General features: G+C 41.8%; 1 protein-coding gene and 1 long non-coding RNA gene across 2 annotated transcripts; both read left to right on the forward strand.

Annotated features, from left to right (window-relative positions):
- Window positions 1–1631: 1631 nt before the first annotated feature.
- LOC139422090 (uncharacterized) lies at window positions 1632–2496 on the forward strand. The gene is made up of 3 exons (XR_011635707.1): window positions 1632–1929; window positions 2044–2220; window positions 2317–2496. It is a non-coding gene; the product is annotated as an uncharacterized lncRNA (long non-coding RNA).
- Window positions 2497–6650: 4154 nt separating this feature from the next.
- On the forward strand, window positions 6651–20054 carry LOC139422091 (alpha-1A adrenergic receptor-like). The gene is made up of 2 exons (XM_071173238.1): window positions 6651–7620; window positions 19519–20054. The coding sequence occupies exons 1-2, from the start codon at window positions 6651–6653 to the stop codon at window positions 20052–20054; spliced, it is 1506 nt and encodes a 501-aa protein (XP_071029339.1).
- Window positions 20055–20553: the final 499 nt, after the last annotated feature.

The following is a 20553-nucleotide window of genomic DNA, read 5'->3' on the forward strand; positions in this document are numbered from 1 at the left end:
TGAGGTATCTAGCTATAAGTGAATCCTGATCAATCAAATGAATAGGTGTAAGCGAATATGGTAATTCCAAATGCCCTTAACTAGGTGTCTTTGCTAGACAGACACACGGAGGGGGGGGTGAAAGTGAGAGAGGGAGAGAGAGGTGGGAAGAGAGTGGAGGACATACAGAGAGAGAGCTGAAGAGAGAGAAACAGAGAGAGAAAGACATAAGTGCAAATCTACTTAGACTCGAGTATTTCAACAAATCTTCTCTTCCAACTTGTTAGGCAATCATATGTACCTATGGTGGAAGGATAGCCAGCCACACAGAAGGGTGATTTTCACTGAGGAGAAGGAGGCCGTGCTGACTGAGATGCATGCTGGCCATTTCAGAGTGAAGAGCATGATTGCCAAAATCAACCTACGCTTCTTCTGACAGGGAATTGTCAAGGAGGTGGACAGCTGGGCAAGTTAAATAACATTTTGTTTTACCAATCACATTCTATTAGATCTGAAATGATTATGATTTCAATGGATGTCATATCAGAGAGCATACAATGTTTTCATTTGTCTCTTTTTGCTTCAAGGTCAGTACCCTGTCTAGCCTGCCAGAAGTTTGAGAGGGCAACGACTGTGGCGCCGGAGTTGAAACCCATCAAAGTTGTATCACCATGGCACTGTCCCAATTCAAATTTTGCCCTGATAAGTTGTTTTGTAATGGTTGCATTAGTTGACCACAGCAGAGTTCAATATTATAAAATGTGTGTGTGTGTGTGTGTCAGTATCCTTACAAATATAAAAATCTGCATACTGTATGACACAGATAAGAATAAAGGGTAATGGGTAAGAATAAAGTAATCTTCTCTCCAACACTTTTATATGTTAGGGGTGGACCTCATCGGACCACTTTAAATGTTAGGGGTGGACCTCATCGGACCACTTTAAATGTTAGGGGTGGACCTCATCGGACCACTTTAAATGTTAGGGGTGGACCTCATCGGACCACTTTAAATGTTAGGGGTGGACCTCATCGGACCACTTTAAATGTTAGGGGTGGACCTCATCGGACCACTTTAAATGTTAGGGGTGGACCTCATCGGACCACTTTAAATGTTAGGGGTGGACCTCATCGGACCACTTTAAATGTTAGGGGTGGACCTCATCGGACCACTTTAAATGTTAGGGGTGGACCTCATCGGACTACTTTAAATGTTAGGGGTGGACCTCATTGGACCACTTTAAATGTTAGGGGTGGACCTCATCGGACCACTTTAAATGTTAGGGGTGGACCTCATTGGACCACTTTAAATGTTAGGGGTGGACCTCATCGGACCACTTTAAATGTTAGGGGTGGACCTCATTGGACCACTTTAAATGTTAGGGGTGGACCTCATCGGACCACTTTAAATGTTAGGGGTGGACCTCATTGGACCACTTTAAATGTTAGGGGTGGACCTCATTGGACCACTTTAAATGTTAGGGGTGGACCTCATTGGACAACTTTAAATGTTAGGGGTGGACCTCATTGGACCCTTCACAAAATCCAGGAATGGCAACAGCTGGTGTCTGATGGTGACCGATCGCTTTACCAAGTGGGTGGAGGCAATACCCATTAAGGTCAGTAAATTAAGGGTACGTGCTTAACTCGAAATTCCCTTCTGTAAACCATTAAACAGGTGCTTGGAACCAAAAATAGATTTTTGTTTTGTATGATACCCATCAAGTCCGAGACTGGCGAGGCCAACTCCAAGGCGATGATGGACATCTTCAACCCACGGTTCACCCATGATTGACTTAGTGTTGTTGTTTGTCTATTGCTATTTTTGTATAACATACTTTCAGATCACTGAAACCCCACCTGATCTGGAGGAAGTTGTCGAACCAGATCAGAACACCTTCGAGGGCCACCTTCAGGCACGGACTGAGAAGGATGTGGAGGTTTTTGACCAGGTAAAAATGATTGTCTGCTGTTAATTTATTTTCTGGCCCTCCAAGTGACATGTAAGAAATGTATTTGTAATATGAAATATAATTGGATTCATTCATGTTATCAATCATGGTGAGACTGAACATCGACAAGACGTAGGAGAAACAGGAGAGCTACTGGAGCAGAATCAAGAAGGGGACCAAGTGCTTCGACATTCGGGCAAATGACTTGGTTTGGAAGAAGGACGAAAGGAAGGCGAGACCTGGGAAACCTCACTGCTCTTTCACTCCTAGCTGGGGTCACCATCTGTTAAGGTGAATATAAAAAATCTCAGATAATAACTATTTGCATTAGCACACAAAATAACTTGAAGCTAGTTGTAGTTTCCCTAACACTGACATTTTTCTCAGTCTTCCGATGGTTACCTTGGTGGAAGCCAGCAATCTTCTCCAGTTGGGGCAGTTGTATGGTCGACCACTGAAAGCACTGATGCCCTACACTTCGGTGAAGCCCAATAGACAAGAAATTGTAGTTATGCTGAGCTTATAAAAATGTTGTTCTTCAGTTTACCTCTCCAAATGACTTGAGGTCCAACAACCCCCCAGAAGGTATCCCATCCACCAGAACCAATGAGTTCGGATCAGTCTGATTCTCTGTGCTCTGAGTCGGAGGGGGGACCAGCTTAAGGTAGGCTATAACTTCCAAAAGTGTTGAAAAGTACATATCCCCCATTTATAACACTGCACTAATCCATCACATTTTCTCACAGTAAAGTGTAACCTGTGTGTTTACTTGTTAACGTCTCTGACTGTTCCCTTTAACTCTGCTCCTGTTCTGCATGACCTAGGGGTTCTTCCCAACACCCATGGATCCACCTGATGTCCTCCATTACCAACCACCCTCCAACTTTTCATTACATCATCTACAGCTACCGTTGTTGTCATGTTGTCATTATCTGCTAAGAAGGTTTTTTTGCTCTATCATACTGAGCACATAATATGTGAGATACATAGATTAACTAAAAACACTAGCACTGCAAACACTCAGAACAAAGAGAGCAGCAGTGCCTGGACTTTCCAGCCTCCCTCTTCTAGTCCCCCTTCTGAGACTGGCTGCCTGTTGAGAACAAGTGACAGGCAGAACCTCCCACCCACCCACACAGCAACCACCTCCTCAAAATTCCACACATCACAATTCTGTACTTTAGTCTACGATGTGAGTGTACAAAAAAATCGGTGGAAAAAAAATTGGTGGAAAAATAATCTACGTTTATGCATTACAATCTCAAATATTACCAAGTTGGTTTTCACAGCTGTTTCACAAGGTGTTCATTATTGTAAGTTGTAAGGTATCCATTGATGGTATTTATTTGTTCCACATTATTCATTGTTGTATTTTAGCACATACAATGGATATATACAGTTGAAGTCGGAAGTTTACATACACCTTAGCCAAATACATTTCAACTCAGTTTTTCACAATTCCTGACATTTAATCCTAGTAAAAATTGTCTTAGGTTAGTTAGGATCCCCACTTTATTTTAAGAATGTGAAATGTCAGAGTAATAGAATAAATAATTATTTATTTCAGCTTGTATTTCTTTCATCACATTCCCAGTGGGTCAGAAGTTCACATACACTCAATTAGTATTTGGTAGCATTGCTTTTAATTGTTTAATTTGGATCAAACATTTCAGATAGCCTTCCACAAGCTTCCCACAATAAGTTGGGTGAATTTTGGCCCATTCCTCCTGACAGAGATGGTGTAACTGAGTCAGGTTTGTAGGCCTCCTTGCTCGCACACACTTTTTCAGTTCTGCCAACACATTTTCTATAGGATTATGGTCAGAGCTTTGTGATGGCCACTCCAATACCTTGACTTTGTTGTCCTTTGTTGGCCATTTTGCCACAACTTTGGAAGTATGCTTGGAAGTATGTCTTTATCCATTTGGAAGACCCATTCGCGACCAAGCTTTAACTTCCTGACTGATGTCTTGAGATGTTGCTTCAATATACCCACATCATTTTCTATTTTGTCAAGTGCACCAGTGCCTCCTGCAGCAAAGCACCGCCACAACATGATGCTGCCACCCTCATGCTTCACGGTTGGGATGGTGTTCTTCAGATTGCAAGCCTCACCCTTTTTCCTGCAAACATAACGATGGTCATTATGGCCAACAGTTATATTTTTGTTTCATCAGACCAGAGGACATTTCTCCAAAAAGTACAATCTTTGTCCCCATGTGCAGTTGCAAACCGTAGTCTGTATTTTTTATGGCGGTTTTGGAGCAGTGGCTTCTTCCCTGCTGAGCGGCCATTGTATGTGAGCCTACTGTGAATTAGCCATACATTAGTCATATATTTGTCATTTTATTTGGAATTAACTTACAGTACCAGTTAAAAGTTTGGACACACCTATTCATTCAAGGGTTTTTCTTTATTTGTACTATTTTCTACATTGTAGAATAATAGTGGAAATAACACATATGGAATCATGTAGTAACCAAAAAAGTGTTAAACAAATCAAAATGGATTTTTGATTTTAGATTCTTCTAAGTAGCTACTCTTTGCATTGATGTCATGAGGTAGTCACCTGGAATACATTTCAATTAACAGGTGTGCCTTGTTTGCGGAATTTCTTTCTTTCTTACTGCATGTGATCAAATCAGTTGTGTTGTGACAAGGTAGGGGTGGTATACAGAAGATAGCCCTATTTGGTAAAGACCAAGTCCATATTATGGCAAGAACAGCTCAAATAAGCAAAGAGAAATGACAGTCCATCATTACTTTAAGGCATGAAGGTCAGGAACATGTCAAGAACTAAATGTTTCTTCAAGTGCAGTCGCAAAAACCATCATGGGCCCTGATGAAACTGGCTCTCATGAGGACCGCCACAGGAAAAAAAGACCCAGAGTTACCTCTGCTGCAGTGGATACGTTCATTAGAGTTACCAGCCTCAGAAATTTCAGCCCAAATAAATGCTTAACGGAGTTCAAGTAACAGACACATCTCAACATCAACTGTTCAGAGGAGACTGCATGAATTAGGCCTTCATGGTCAAATTGCTGCAAAGAAACCACTACTAAAGAACGCCAATAAGAAGAAGAGACTTGCTTGAGCCAAAAAACATGAATGGAAATCTGTCTTTTGGTCTGATGAGTCCAAATTTGAGACTTTTGGTTCCAACTGCCATGTCTTTATGAGATGCAGAGTAGGTGAACGAACGGATGATCTCCGCAAGTGTGGTTCCCACCGTGAAGCATGGAGGATGAGGTGTGATGGTGTGGGGGTGCTTTGCTGGTGACACTGTCTGTGATTTATTTAGAATTTAAGGCACACTTGATCGGCATGGCTACCACAGCATTCTGCAGCGATACGCCATCCCATCTAGTTTGTGCTTAGTAGGACTATAATTTATTTTTCAACAGGACAATGACCCAACACACCTCCAGGTTGTGTAGGAGCTATTTGACCAAGAAGTAGAGTGATGGAGCGCTGCATCAGATGACCTCACCTCTATAATCACCCGACCTCAAACCAATTGAGATGGTATGGAATGAGTTTGACCGCAGAGTGAAGGAAAAGCAGCCAAAAAGTGCTCAGCATATGTGGGAACTCATTCAAGACTGGTGGAAAAGCACTTCAGGTGAAGCTGGTTGAGAGAATGCGAAGAGTGTGCAAAGCTGTCATCAAGGCAAAAGGGTGGCTACTTCGAAGAATCTAAATTTGTTCAACACTTTTTTGGTTACTACATGATTCCATATGTGTTATTTCATAGGTTTGATGTCTTCACTATTATTCTACAATGTAGAAAATAGTCAAAATAAAGAAAAACCCTTGAATGAGTAGATGTGTCCAATCTTTTGACTGGTACAGTACACATTTTCAACATGTCTCTTTGCTTTCAATAGCATTTGCTAGTGTGTTGAGTTACCTTATGCAATTGAGGATGATTTGCTGGAATATTTGTCCACACTGCCATCCTTTAATGCTGGGCTCCAGAGTGGCTGGTAGGGGATCCCCGAGACTGCCTGACCCTTCCCTTACGCAATTAATTTCCGAAAGCTTACTACCTAAGAATGTTTACTCGTGCTAATAATAAAACACACATTGTAAACGTCTAACTTTCATCAGTAGACTGTAATGGTCCCCTTAAAGATATTGAAAGAGTCGCCTAAATGATTTTTTCACAATAAATTGCCCATGAGTTTGTGTAGATTGCAGTAATGAGCAGTACAGGTTAGTGCTTTGATTTGTTGTCCTTTCTATATCAATTCAACAAGTTATTGTTAGCGCGCTGGTATTTACATGCAGTATATTGCTTATGGGTGTCAAAATGTTTAGGTCAATCCAGAAAGGGGAGGAAAGGTTGTATCTTGTGCGCATGGATGCGGGAGGGGTCCCTCAGTGGTGTCGCTGTGTTTCAGCAGTTTGTATCACCACGGTGGGAGCGCTGCAGTGGGGAGGGAACTGAGTGAGAGGCGACAGTCACGACGACTGTAGTAGCTGGTTAAAGTTATATAATCATGTGTTATGAGACTTCATTTTTCCGGACATCATGGGATTATGGAATCACACCATAAAAGGCAATTGCGCTTTTTCTCGGAGTTTTGCGCTCATTCTTCGTATTGTTTTAGTTTGATACCATTGAAAATGAAGTACACAGGTGATGTAACAAAATAAACAAAGTTTGTGTTGATCCATGGATTTACACATACCTGGTATGGAGGAACAGGGTCGTCAACATGAATTTTGATACTGCTGATGAAGTCAACTTCTGGAGTAACCGTTCCTCGGAGCTGTACTCGGAGACACAGGGACCATTATCTGCAAATAATTCCAACTTGACCACAGCAAATGGCACAGACAATAACACAGACACGAATCCGCTGGACCTTACCCGAGCCGTGTCCGTTGGTATAGTTCTGGGCGCGTTCATTCTGTTCGCAATCGTGGGCAACATACTCGTAATACTTTCCGTTGTATGCAACAGACACCTGCGCATCCCAACAAACTATTTCATTATCAACCTCGCCATTGCGGACCTGTTGCTGGGTACAACGGTGCTGCCCGTGTCTGCAACATTGGAGATTCTTGACTACTGGGTATTCGGGAGGATATTCTGTGACATCTGGGCGGCAGTGGACGTGCTATGTTGCACTGCTTCCATTATGAGCCTGTGCGTAATATCCATAGACCGTTATATAGGAGTGCGCTACCCACTGCAGTACCCCTGTATAGTAACGGAGAAAAGAGCCCTTTTGGCCATGCTCGGTGTTTGGGTTCTCGCTACTGTCATTTCCATTGGACCTCTGCTCGGGTGGAAACAACCACCCTCAAATGACGACACCATTTGCCCCATCACCGAAGAGCCCTTTTACGCACTGTTCTCGTCATTGGGTTCCTTTTACATACCTCTGGCTGTCATCCTTTGCATGTACTGTCAGGTTTATGTAGTTGCCAAACGGACCACTAAGAACTTAGAGGCGGGGGTCATGAAAGAACACATGGACTCGAATGAGCTCACGCTCAGGATCCACTGCAAAAACGCACAACTACAGGAATACTGCGGCGCAGGCAAGGGCCAGACACGGAGCACGCTAACAGTCAAACTGCTCAAGTTCTCCCGAGAGAAGAAAGCTGCTAAAACGCTCGGTGTCGTGGTGGGCATGTTTATTCTCTGCTGGCTGCCATTCTTCCTCGTGCTGCCCATCGGTAGGTTTGGGGTTTTGTTGAGCAAACTGTTGTCATCATTGCCCCCTAGTCGCATTAGGTTAAATTGAACCACATAACTGATAGACAGGACACTGAATGCATTCATTCTGTTTATAACAAAGAAACCTTGAAAATGAGTGTGGCCACCAGGCACGAGCACATATAGGGCTCTCCCTGGCAGAGCACATTACCCTTTGCCCTTCCGGTCTCCAAAGTGCCCTTTTGTGTGGTGGTATTATTTTCCCCAAAAATATATATTTTTGTATATTTTTTTTGTCATTGTTGTTCGGATCCCACTTCCCGCAAGTCATCAAGTTCGCCACCCCCCACCCCCCACCCAGTCTGTTGGTTGCGCATGTTGATCGTTTGTCCTTCCGCGTCACTTTACACACAGACAATGTCAGCTAAACATAGAATGAAGATGTTTATTTGTCTCTCTGTGGCGGCCGAAAACTTCATAGTTGAATATTAATAGCCTAAAAAGTTCGCAATGTTATAAACAAGCGAATCAATGCTACATTTTTTCAGATTTAAAACAAGCCAACTGAATGCTAAATATAAGCTAAATATTGACATCACTTTCATGTAGGCCCACGTGCAATCGATAGACCTACATCCGAGCCGCTACAATGTTCTTATCTATTAAGCCCATAGGCTACTATTATCTAAAAGCTTACGCATTTCACTGTAGCCTAACCAAGAACCTAAAGGTCAACATATTAGGTATATGTCAACGTTGCTACTTCATGTTTAATTATTTTAATTGTTTATTTATTTCATTGTAGAATAGCTGTACCCTAGGACTACTTTAAGCTCAATTCCTGCCTGCCCTTAGGCTACAATGATTTGTTGAGCTAAATTTGCGAAAACCATTGTCATATCCTATTTTTAGGTTACATTGATAGTTTCTATAGCAAACGAGGGAATGAGCGACTTTTACAGTTTACACAAACTGAAGAAATTCAGAATTTACATAAACCAACATTACATACAAAATAGCACGAGAACACTTAGAATGCATAACACATGGCAAACATATTCAACAAACACTTAAATACATAATAGGCTACAACACATGTTTTCTCATAATTGGAAAACTGTACTGTGTAAAAAAAATATATATATAAAAAAGATTACTTCGAATAGCCATAAAACATGTAAAAGCTACAGCGAGCTCTGTGGTCTATATACTGGAGTCATTTTCAGCACGGGACAGCTCCTGTAAAGGCCGTTCAGTTTCAGATTGTAACAAGTGCACTGCGTGGTGTTTTGGGAAAAGGGCGTGACATCTTATTTTTAGGATGCATCGTTAAAACACATTTGTAAACCTAAATTCCATCACTATCGGGATTCGGGAAACCCGGCCCGGGCCTTTGTCCCAGTCTGCCCTGTACGGGGCATATAACGCCCGGTACCCAAATGTCACTGTCGGAGTGTGTGCAGCTAGCTACCTAGTATAAATATCAGCAGTACTGCCACAACAGCGTTATATTTGATTAATACTTGATAACACCAGATTTAGCCTACATAATTCGGTCTGGTTGGCTGATATGCGCAGCAGATAGCGACAAAAAGACAGAGGTAGGCGAAATCACAATCAGTAAAATTAATTAAACTAGCTGGCAGATCAACATCAAAGATCAGCTGATAGCCGACTCCCATTTTCCGATGTCAACCAAGTAACTAGGTTACTTACAATTTGTGATGATGAGAAAAATAAAACAAATCTTTACAGGCATTTTGGTATGTTATGAATTTCGAGTTATGATTTATGAAAGTAAAACAAAAAATCAAGCAGGGTGCCTTTTTTCAAATTTTGAGCACCTGCCCCCTGAAAGGTCTGTGCATGGCGCTGTGTGTGTGACATAAGAGGACAGCATATATATCTGTACAGGATATTATCTGCTTATCATTCTCACACAAGCACACAGGCCTTTATTTACACACACACACGCAGTCTCTCTCTCTCTGGCACACACACAGATACTATTTTTTCCAAATACAATATGCCAATAATATAGAGTTTTCATAAGTCTGATGGTAGTCATGTCAAAAATAAAATAATTAGGTTAGGCAGAAAAGGGGTTAATCAGACGCAGTAGGTCTACACCCATGCCAAAACGTGAAAGTGGGGTATGACAGTAAAATATAACTTCCTTTTATTATCGAAAGGTTAACTTGTCAAAAATGTAAAGATAGAAAAAGACCATACTTCCCAGCCTGTGGCACCAGAAAATGGAGGTAGCTAGTTAGGGGTAGCTTGGTTGTAGCATAAGGGTGCAATGGTGCACGAATCTGGTGTACTAATAAATAATTTATTGTGGGTGCTAATGGGGGTGGTTGGCCTCTTCTTGTGTGTGTTTTAGCGCCGGCAAGCCTCTATCTTGAGTTTCCCATGTTCCCAGCACCTCTTAAATCAAGTGAGCAACACATTACACATCAAAGTGGATTCCTCCTACATCTGTTGTTGGCATGGAAAAGTTCAGAGAGATGAAACAGACTTTTATACATGAGTCCTTTCCATCCCCTGCCCTCTATATTCGTCTATATTTACTGAATTATGCCCACCCTGAAACACCATGTCCATTTAGAAATGTATACCGTAGCATGCTCATGCTCTTTGAAAGTCTCATTTCCAAATCGCAGGCCCAAAGTCTTCATTCTCTCCATCTGGACTTCACACAGTTAACTGGACATCTTTCATTTCAATTTTGTAAAGCAAAAACTCAGTAGGCCTATACCACAGGGAGAGTATATAAATACAGGAGATACTATATTTTCAATTATTGATTACTGGTATACTAATTATTCTGTGCTTTTACTAAACCAGTGTGTCTATCACAGAAATAAATCCTGAATGAAGGGTGATATCAGTCAGTCATGACCTTGCGTGAGATAAGAGAAATGAACAGCTTTGTGGTGATAATCAGGTTATTTTGCTTTGCTCAAATTACCCAGTTACAATGTCAAATTGTGGCTCCCTATTGGTTCCTGAGGCCTTCTCAGGGTGTGATGTAGACTGGCTGTGTGGATGACAGAGTTGGAGACAATAATATACGCACTGAGCAGAGCGGTGACCTAGCCTGGCCACACCATGGACGTGGAAGCAATGTGTAGAGTAGAGGGATGACATCTAGTACAGATCACACAGAGTACTTGATGGTGAGCAATCCGACAGTGCTTTGGGTAGTAGCCTAGTTAGTCAAGTTCACAAATCATGTTTTTATTGTCAATTGCACAACTACAGTGAAATGCCTTTCTTGCTTGCTCATTGCAGTAATCAATATCAGTAGTACAATAAAAAAAAATGTTTTTAAGTCAAGTAGAACAAAAACACACAAGAAATAGAAATAAGAACATAAGAAAGTAAGTAAGCTATATATATATATAGGGTCAGTTCCAGAGTCAGTGCCAATACCATATTTACAATGTGCAGGGATACTGGAGTGGTAGAGTTAGATATGTATAGGGCTAAGGTGACTATTTGCATCAGGATATATGATAAACTGAGTAGCAGCAGCGTATATGATGGTTGTATGTGAGTGTGTGTGTGTGTGTGTGTGTGTGTGTGTGTGTGTGTGTGTGTGTGTGTGTGTGTGTGTGTGTGTGTGTGTGTGTGTGTGTGTGTGTGTGTGTGTGTGTGTGTGTGGAGTCAATATGAATGTGTGTGCGTGTTATGTATGAGCAAATTAAGTGTGAGTTTTGGAGTGTCAGTGTAAGTGAGTGTGAGTGAGTGAGTGTGTAGAGTGTGCATAGAGTGACTGCTGCAGACGTCGGTGTCGTTGGACCCTCATCCAGACACTCGGGGACTTCTGTTAAAGATAATACAAATGTTGTTGGTTTGAAGGATTGTAGCTTTCCTGACATTGGTTGTAATTTCCTCCTTCTATGGTTTTTGGAAAATGATGTCTGATATATTTTTTATGAGTCCAGGAAGCAACAATAAGCCCTGAATAGCCCTGTCTTTGCTATCTCTACCAGTATATCAGTGATATTATCTAAATTATATTAAAACTATATAATCTGTTACATCACCTGTTATTATTTACTGAAGGTATGGAGATTGGGAGTGGTTATTATCTCAGTTATGCAATAAAGCCCTAGATTTAAACAGTAATAATTGGAATATAGATGGTGTTTTCATTGGAAATGAATGGTAGTCCTTAAAAGCACTCCCTTGGACAAATTTGATAAAAATAGCTGGGTGAAGAATTCTTGGTGTTCATATTTGACAGACTTGTTGCTATTGCAACTGCCAGGATTTTAAAGTAAAGTGAAGAAGTGAAGAAAGAAGGATAGATTTTATGGGACAAACAGGAAACAGCATTTTTTCAATTGACCACTGATGGTGTTGATCAGTATAGCTGTTGAGGGCTTATGCTTTTTTCATCCCAGAACTCACTAGATGAACCAAAATATTACCTGCTAAAGATACTGACCCTCCAATGATTGTTGCTTTCCAAGTTACATAACCAATATTTACTATTTTACCACGGTTACAGTTAAATGCATATGCATGATATTGCATTGCCACCATATTTAATAGATGTTTCCCATAATGTTTCAGATTAGTTAACTTATCAACCCAAATTCTCCAGTGAGCTGGACCTTGAGTGTGATATGATGGTGATAGGTTCCTGATGCTTTTAGAGGGCAGGGGGCAGGATTGCAGTGGGAATGCCAAGACACTCATACAGTAGGTCCCACTTATTATCATGCATCTTAAGCCCTCTTTAAAAATGGCTTTTGACATGATATTTTATTCCATGCTTTTGTCCATTAATGTGTGTACGGAGCTGTCCAAGGGCATTAAGTTCCCAGGTAGATCTCAGGGTCTTTTTCCGGCACTATATGGCGCCGGAGAAGATGGCTGCCGTTTTATGGGCTGTTTACCAACCATGCTATTTGGTTAGATTTTTTCACACTGTTGGTAACTTATTTTGTACATAATGTTGCTGCTACTGTCCCTTATGTCCGGAAAGAGCTTCTAGAAATCAGAACAGCAATTTCTCGCCTTGAACTGGAGGAATAATTTCTCTTTAATGAGTCGGATGAGAGGGATTTACTCCAGACACCCGAACAAGGCCCTCATCCCGTCATTCGCAGAAGAAAGAGACGGAAAAGATAATGCAGAAGGATATCGGGGTGCCTTGTGAGGATCCGCCAACGATTGGATAATGTGCCCTTGCCATCAGTACTTTTGGCCAGCGTACAATCGCTGGATAATAACTTGGACGAACTAAAAGCACTTATATCCTACCAACGGGACATTAAAAACTGTAATATCTTATGTTTCACCTAGTCGTAGCTGAACAACGACATGAATAGCATACAGCTGGCGGGTTATACATTGTATCAGCAGGATAGACAGCAGCCTCTGGTAAGACAAGGGGAGGCAGACTATGTCTATTTGTAAATAACAGCTGGAGCATGATATCTAAGGAAGTCTCTAGGTTTTGCTTGCCTGAGGTAGAGTATCTCATGATAAGCTGTAGACCACACTATCTACCTAGAGAGTTTTTATCTGTATTTTTCGTAGCTGTCTGCATACCACCACAGACCGATGCTGGCACTAAGATTGCACTCAATGAACTGTATACCGCCAAAAGCAAACAGGAAACGCTTATCCAGAGGCGGTACTCTTAGTGGCCGGGGACTTTAATGTAGGGAAACTTAAATCCATTTTACCAAATTTCTACCAGCATGTTAAATGTGCATCGAGAGGGGAAAAAACTCTAGACCACCTTTACTCCACACACAAAGACGCGTACAAAGCTCTCCCTCGCCCTCCATTTGACATATCTGACCATAATTATATCCTCCTGATTCCTGCTACAAGCAAAAATGAAAGCAGGAAGCACCAGTGACTCGGTCAATAAAACAGTGGTCAGATGAAGAAGATGCTAAGCTACAGAACTGTTTTGCTAGCACAGACTGGAATATGGTTCTTCTGATAGCATTGAGGAATACACCACATCAGTCACTGGCTTCATCAATAAATGCATCGATGACGTCGCCCCCTCAGTGACTGTATGTACATACCCCACCCAGAAGCTATGGATTACAGGCAACATCCGCACTGAGCTAAAGGGTAGAGCTGCTGTTTTCAAGGAGCGGGACTCTAACCCGGAAGCTTATAAGAAATCCCGCTATGCCCTCCAATGAACCATCAAACAGGTAAATCAAATCGTACTACAACGGCTCCGACGCTCATCGGATGTGGCAGGGCTTGCAAACTATTACAGACTACAAAGGGAAGCACAGGCGAGAGCTGCCCAGTGACACTAGCCTACCAGATTAGCTAAATTACTTATGTGCTCGCTTCGAGGATAATAACACTGAAACATGCATGAGAGCATCAGCTGTTCTGGACGACTGTGTGATCACGCTCTCCATAGCCGATGTGAGAAAGACCTGTTGTAACTACCCATCCCGTGTCCGGGATCGTTGTCATCATCTGACACTAATTAGCATAACGCAACGGACATAAATATTACTAGAAAATATTCCTATTCATGAAATCACAAGTGAAATATATTGAAACACAGCTTAGCCTTTTGTTAATCACCCTGTCATCTCAGATTTTGAAAATATGATTTACAGCCAAAGCAAGACAAGCATTTGTGTAAGTTTATCGATAGCCTAGCATAGCATTATGTCCAGCTAGCAGTAGGCAACTTGGTCACGAAAATCAGAAAAGCAATCAAATTAAATAGTTTACCTTTGATGAGCTTCGGATGTTTTCACTCACAAGACTCCCAGTTAGATAGCAAATGTTCCTTATAAACGTTATATGTTCGTTATAAACGTTGTTTATAATCAATCCTCAAGGTTTTTTTCAAATATCTATTCGATAATATATCAACTGGGACAGTTGGCTTTTCAGTAGGACCGAGAGGAAAAATGGCTACCTCTGTATTTTACGCAAGAATCACTCTGAGAGTCATCAGGTGACCACTTATGCAATATAGTCACTTACGCTCATTCGTCAACATAAATGCGTGAAACTACTTGGGGAATACGTAGAAAAAGGAATCTGGTTGATAGCCCATTCACTGCTCAATAGGGACGCATCGGAACGCAGAGCTTTCAAAACATGAGTCACTTCCGGATTGGATTTTTCTCAGGCTTTCGCCTGCAATATCAGTTCTGTTATACTCACAGACAATATTTTTACAGTTTTGGAAACTTTAGAGTGTTTTCTATCATAAGCTGTCAATTATATGCATATTCTAGCATCTTGTCCTGACAAAATAGCCTGTTTACTCTGGGAACGTTATTTTTCCAAAAATGAAAATACTGCCCCCTAGTTACAAGAAGTTTTAAACAGGTCAACATTCACAAGGCCACATGGCCAGACGGATTACCAGGATGTGTACTCCGAGCATGTGCTGACCACCTGGCAAGTGTCTTCTCTGACAATTTCAACCACTCCCTGTCTGAGTCTGTAATACCAACATGTTTCAAGCAGACCACCATAGTCCCTGTGGCCAAGAACACTAAGGTAACCTGCCAAAATGTCTACCAGCCCATAGCACTCACATCTGTAGCTATGAAGTGCTTTGAAAGGCTGGTCATGGCTCACATCAACACCATTATCCTAAACTAACATGGTCCAAGCTAGCACACCAAGACAGTCGATAAGAGGGCACGACAAATCAAATTCCACCTCAGGAGATAGAAAAGATTTGGCATGGGTCCTCAAATCCTCAAAAGGTTCTACAGCTGCACCATCGAGAGCATCCTGACTTGTTGCATCACTGCCTGGTATGGCAACTGCTCGGCCTCCGCCTGCAAGGCACCACAGAGGGTAGTGCGTATGGCCCAGTACATCACTGGGGCCAAGCTTCCTGCCATCCAGGACCTCTATACCAGGCAGTGTCAGAGGAAGGCCCTAAAAATTGTCAACGACCCCAGCCACCCTAGTCATAGACTGTTCTCTCTGCTACCACATGGAAAGCGGTACTGGAGCACCAAGTCTAAGTCCAAGTGTCACGTTCTGACCTTAGTTCTTTTGTTATGTCTTTGTTTTAGGTTGGGTCAGGGCGTGAGTTGGGTGGGCAGTCTATGTTCTTTTTTCTATGATTTGGTATTTCTGTGTTTGGCCTGGTATGGTTCTCAATCAGAGGCAGCTGTCAATCGTTGTCCCTGATTGAGAACCATACTTAGGCAGCCTGTTTTCACCCTTGAGTTGTGGTTGATTATTTTCCATGTTTGTGTTTGAGCCACACGGGGCTGTTTTGTTTGTTTCACGTTGTTGTTTTGTATTTTGTCATGTTCAGTTTTTCTTATTAAATGATGGACACTTACCACGCTGCAAATTGGTCCGATCTATCTTACTCCTCATCAGAGGAAGATGACGAACATTACACCAAGAGGTTTCTAAACAGCTTTTACCCCCAAGCCATCAGACTACTGAACATCTAATCAAATGGCGACCTAGACTCTTTACATTGCCCCACTGCATCGCCTATTCACTATTTTACGCTGCTGCTGCTCTCTCTAATTATCTATGTATAAGTCACTTATATATTTCTTCCTACATATTATCTCAATTACCTCGAGTAACCAGTGACTCTGTACCGGTACCCCTGTAATTTTTTTTATTTAACCTTTACTTAACTAGGCAAGTCAGCTAAGAACAACTTCTTATTTACAATGACAACCTAGGAACAGTGGGTTAACTGCCTTGTTAGTGGGCAGAACAACAAATGTTTACCTTGTCAGCTCGGGGATTCAATCTGGCAACCTTTCGGTTACTGGCCCTAGGCTACCTGCCGCTATGGCTGTTTATTGTTTATTGCTGCTCTAAATTATTGTTATTATTATTTATTTATTTTTTTAAATGTTTTTTTCTTAAAACTGCATTGTTGGTTAAGGGCTTGTATGTAAGCATTTCACTGTAAGGTCTACACCTGTAGGCACATGTGACAAATACTATTTGATTTGATTCTACACTATCATAATCAGGTATGTGTTAGCAAACATGCCCAAACCAGAAAATGGATAAATCCTTCCTATGAAAATTAACTGCTCCTTTTGACTGAATCTGTAGTCAATGTTTCTGTCCTAAAATGGAAATACCAGTTATGTAGCTAAAATGCGTAGCACAAATAGTAATTTGACAGCATCAGTGATAAAAGTAAAAATATTCCCAGTCTGTCTGGACCTCTGAGAAATTAATGTGCTGACATGACTGTTGTTTTCTCATTCCATGTTACTCAATCAATGCCCGGGCATACAGTTCCTCTAAGGACCTCCACATTTGTAGAAGAGGGCATGGACTCAGAGATTCCATTTGAGATGATTTCTATGTATGGCGATTGATTGTGAAACCATGATAGATTGAGGAGTTTGCTGCATTATCCTGAGTTCTCCTCCCCCTCCCTCTAGCATGCTGTTTTTTAGCAGCACTCAGGACATAGCCAGGAGATGTGTTGAAAGGCAGCAGCCTCACAGGGCTCTGCATTACTGGAAGCCTACTGTACGTTTGACTGTCCCCCCATTCATAGTCAAATGTATTGCATCAGTCTTTGCTTTGTTATTTACTACCTCTTCTCTCTAGAGCAACATTGACTACCTTTCTGTGGTTGGCTCATTAGTTTGTCAGAATTCAGCAGCCGTCAAGCCGGACTCAGACATTTTGTAGATAAGACGGGCAGTCAATGTTGTCCGGATGTGTGAAAGACTTGGCGAGTAGATGAAATGGTCAACTGGTATGTGTAAATAAAGCCCTAGGAGATGGACTGTGCAAGTGGAATTGAGAGAGAAGTTGGACAGAGTGCACTGTGATTTGTTAGCCTGGATTCCACAGTTGCACGGCGCGAAGAAGCATCCTAAATCTTTGCATGTAAGCACTATCAGAGTAAAGTGGGTTCCTGGCTTCTGGTGACTACAGAGGTTGGGGGATGAGGACGTTACAGTTAGTGGAATAGCGTTGTGGAAGCTCCGGCTATGAAGGCACTTTGCCCTGGACAATAAAGCCAGCCAGTAGCACATGATTAAAGTGTAAACACAGTCTCTCCTAGGGACAGGCTGGGAAATGACAAATGTGTCCTTGAATTAGATGGTTCTATGAGCCATGGCTCTATTCTGAGGAAACACTGTAATAACTCTTGTTAATCCTCTCTCCATCCCAAAGCCGAAAGAGAGAAATAGGATAGAATGCAACATCTTTCTCTTCAGGTTTTCATCCAATAACGTGACAGCCAAGGCTTCTGTGCCAGGACATACCAAAGTGGATGATTACACAATGCTGAGTCCAAAAAGGCCAAAAAAGGGGATGCGATGTGCATCGGGGGATGAGTGCGAGGGTTTGTTAAAGAGCGGACTCCCAGCAGTGAAAGCCTCTGGGATTAGTGTGCCTGTAAAATGGGGAATAATTTGGAATGATGGCGGATGTCTGTGACCTTTGTTTATGAGCTGGAGACAGCAAAGATGAAACTTGAAAAAGTGCACAGTAGTGTCGGCACAGTGGTGTTATATTTTACTGTAATGATTTCTATATTTAATTAGGCTGCTTGTAAATCCTGCCTATAACTTTTTTTTACTACTTTTCTTCAAATTATTGGAAGCTTAGTAGCTTATTCAGAATCAGTGGAAGCACATGCAAGGTTGGTAGGGTTGACCTCAGGGATTAAAGGCCCAGTGCATTCAAGGTGCAGTTTTTCCTGTGTTTTGTGTCATATTGTACAACAGCTGATGAAACTAACACTGAAAAAGTGTGAAAACATTTGATCAGTGTTATTTCCTGATAATTGCTGGTTGAAAACACAATCTACACAGGACCTTCTAATCAGCAGGTTTGAATGGGAGGGAATTTGTGTCTTTCCATGCGGTAATTGGTTAATAGACCAATAACAAAGAGTTTTCAGTTTCCCCCCCTCAGACCATTCCCAGACAGTCCTAGTGAAATTCTTGCAAGAGAAATAGTTTTTTGCTAAAAATCTATTTTTGCCCATTTGAATTCAAATCTATTACAGTAAGATACTTAATTGTGACCCATAAATTATTTGATATTGATATAAAACCAGCTGAATTGGGCCTTTAAGGAGAGTATAGTACTGTGCACTAATGACGTGTGCTGTCAGTGAGTCATGCTATCTTTCTCTAAAACATTCCAAAACAGGAAACAGTCAAGACAGTAGAATCAGCACCAAAATGGTAATACTTGGAATCACTGTGCAAACATTGTAATAATTGGAGAACCACCAATCTCTATATCTCTATAGTGTATGATACTCCCGTGTCACTATACACCGGAGGCACGGGAGTTCATACACTATAGATTATGCCCTCTATAGTTGAATGAATGTATGATTAAAAATAAATACTTTCGCCAGTTGTACAATTGATAATAGTGTTTGATGCTTCAACAAAACCATCAGACAGACGCAGAAGATGGTAGTAAAAGAGTTGAGTGAAGCCCCGCTTGTACTCCTTAAAAGTTCTCATCAGCTTGGTCACTGATCGTTGATCTGAAAAGTCTGGGAAGGGGAAAGTTGAGCGATTGAATCCCCACCAAGCCTATATTTCACCTTTCCCGTCTTTCCAGATCCTTGGAGAGAGAGGAGAGAGGAGAGAGAGAGAGGAGGATGTCCGTGATAAAGTAGCTGCTGGTACATTGACTGTCTGTGAGGTTCTTTGGATGAATGCTGCCATCTATTGATAACCAAACATAATGCATTGAAGAGATGGTTCAGCGTTTACATAGTTTTCTCAGACACAGTATATCTACCACCACAGTGCATACCACATCTTATATTTAAAATGTCAAGTTAAGTTAAAATATATAACAGATATAAGATATATATATATATATATATATATATATATAATGACATTGTTTTTGGAAATCTCTGTCCATTTATGACACGTTTTCTCCATGTAATGTCCCAGGGTCATTCAACGCCAACCTGCGTCCCCCGGAGACGTTCTTTAAGGTGATCTTCTGGCTGGGCTACTTCAACAGCTGCCTGAATCCCATCATCTACCCCTGCTACAGCCGAGAGTTCAAACAGGCCTTCATCCGCATCCTCAAGTGCCGCTGCCATCAGAAGAAAAAGCAGAAGGGCTGGAGGGCCTACTACAACTACCGTTCCTCTCACCTGGGCTCCACCAACAACTCCTACCTGAATGGGAGTCAGCAGACCCTGTCCTCTGTCAACCCCAGCCCTCGCTGTGTGAGCAAAGGATCCGGCTCTCGCCTGGAGTGGGGCCATGGCTCCCTGTCCCCCTGCCTGTCTCTGCCTGGGAGCCCCTTCACCAGCCAGATGAGGGCCCTTCCTGGGGCTGTCTGCCAGAGCACCAGCAGAACTATCAGAGTCAACCTGGCCTCCCCCCTGGCCAGGGAGCCAGTGCATGCCAATGGACAGAGTGGGAATGGAAAGGTGGAGCATGGGGCAATCCGGGGAACACCTGAGACAATAATGTAATGGCGGGTTGGAGCATCAGTCAAATGCCTGGACAATGCCGTTTGATAGTCTGTACTTATGCAACGGTAGCCTTTACATCCAGGTGAATGTGGGTATTTTATAATGGATGCTGAAATATGGACAAAGGCCTAACTACTGTAGCAGTCTGGATTTAAGATTTACGCATCACACCAGAGGGTCAATGGTCAATGTGTCCGTAAGTATTTATTACTAAAAGTCTGATTGCTTGTAGTTCCATGTCCTCCAAATGTCCTTTTAAATAATTATTTGTATTATTAAAGGATACTTTTAGACAGAACACTGAAGGCCTCTGCTACTGCACAAAACCTTTTCAGATTAACATGTGCAGCTCTGGCACATACAACTTTTTATTTTTATCGTTTTGGTACTATTTTCACAATTATGATGTGAATTTTCAAAACTCTTAGTACAAAACTCAAAATGGGTAGCACTTGTAATGCAGCCTGTCTTAATTCAAACCCTTTCATTGTCCATTTAT

The sequence above is a fragment of the Oncorhynchus clarkii genome, chromosome 12 (assembly GCF_045791955.1).
Source record: "Oncorhynchus clarkii lewisi isolate Uvic-CL-2024 chromosome 12, UVic_Ocla_1.0, whole genome shotgun sequence".
In the NCBI taxonomy this organism is placed as follows: domain Eukaryota; kingdom Metazoa; phylum Chordata; class Actinopteri; order Salmoniformes; family Salmonidae; genus Oncorhynchus; species Oncorhynchus clarkii.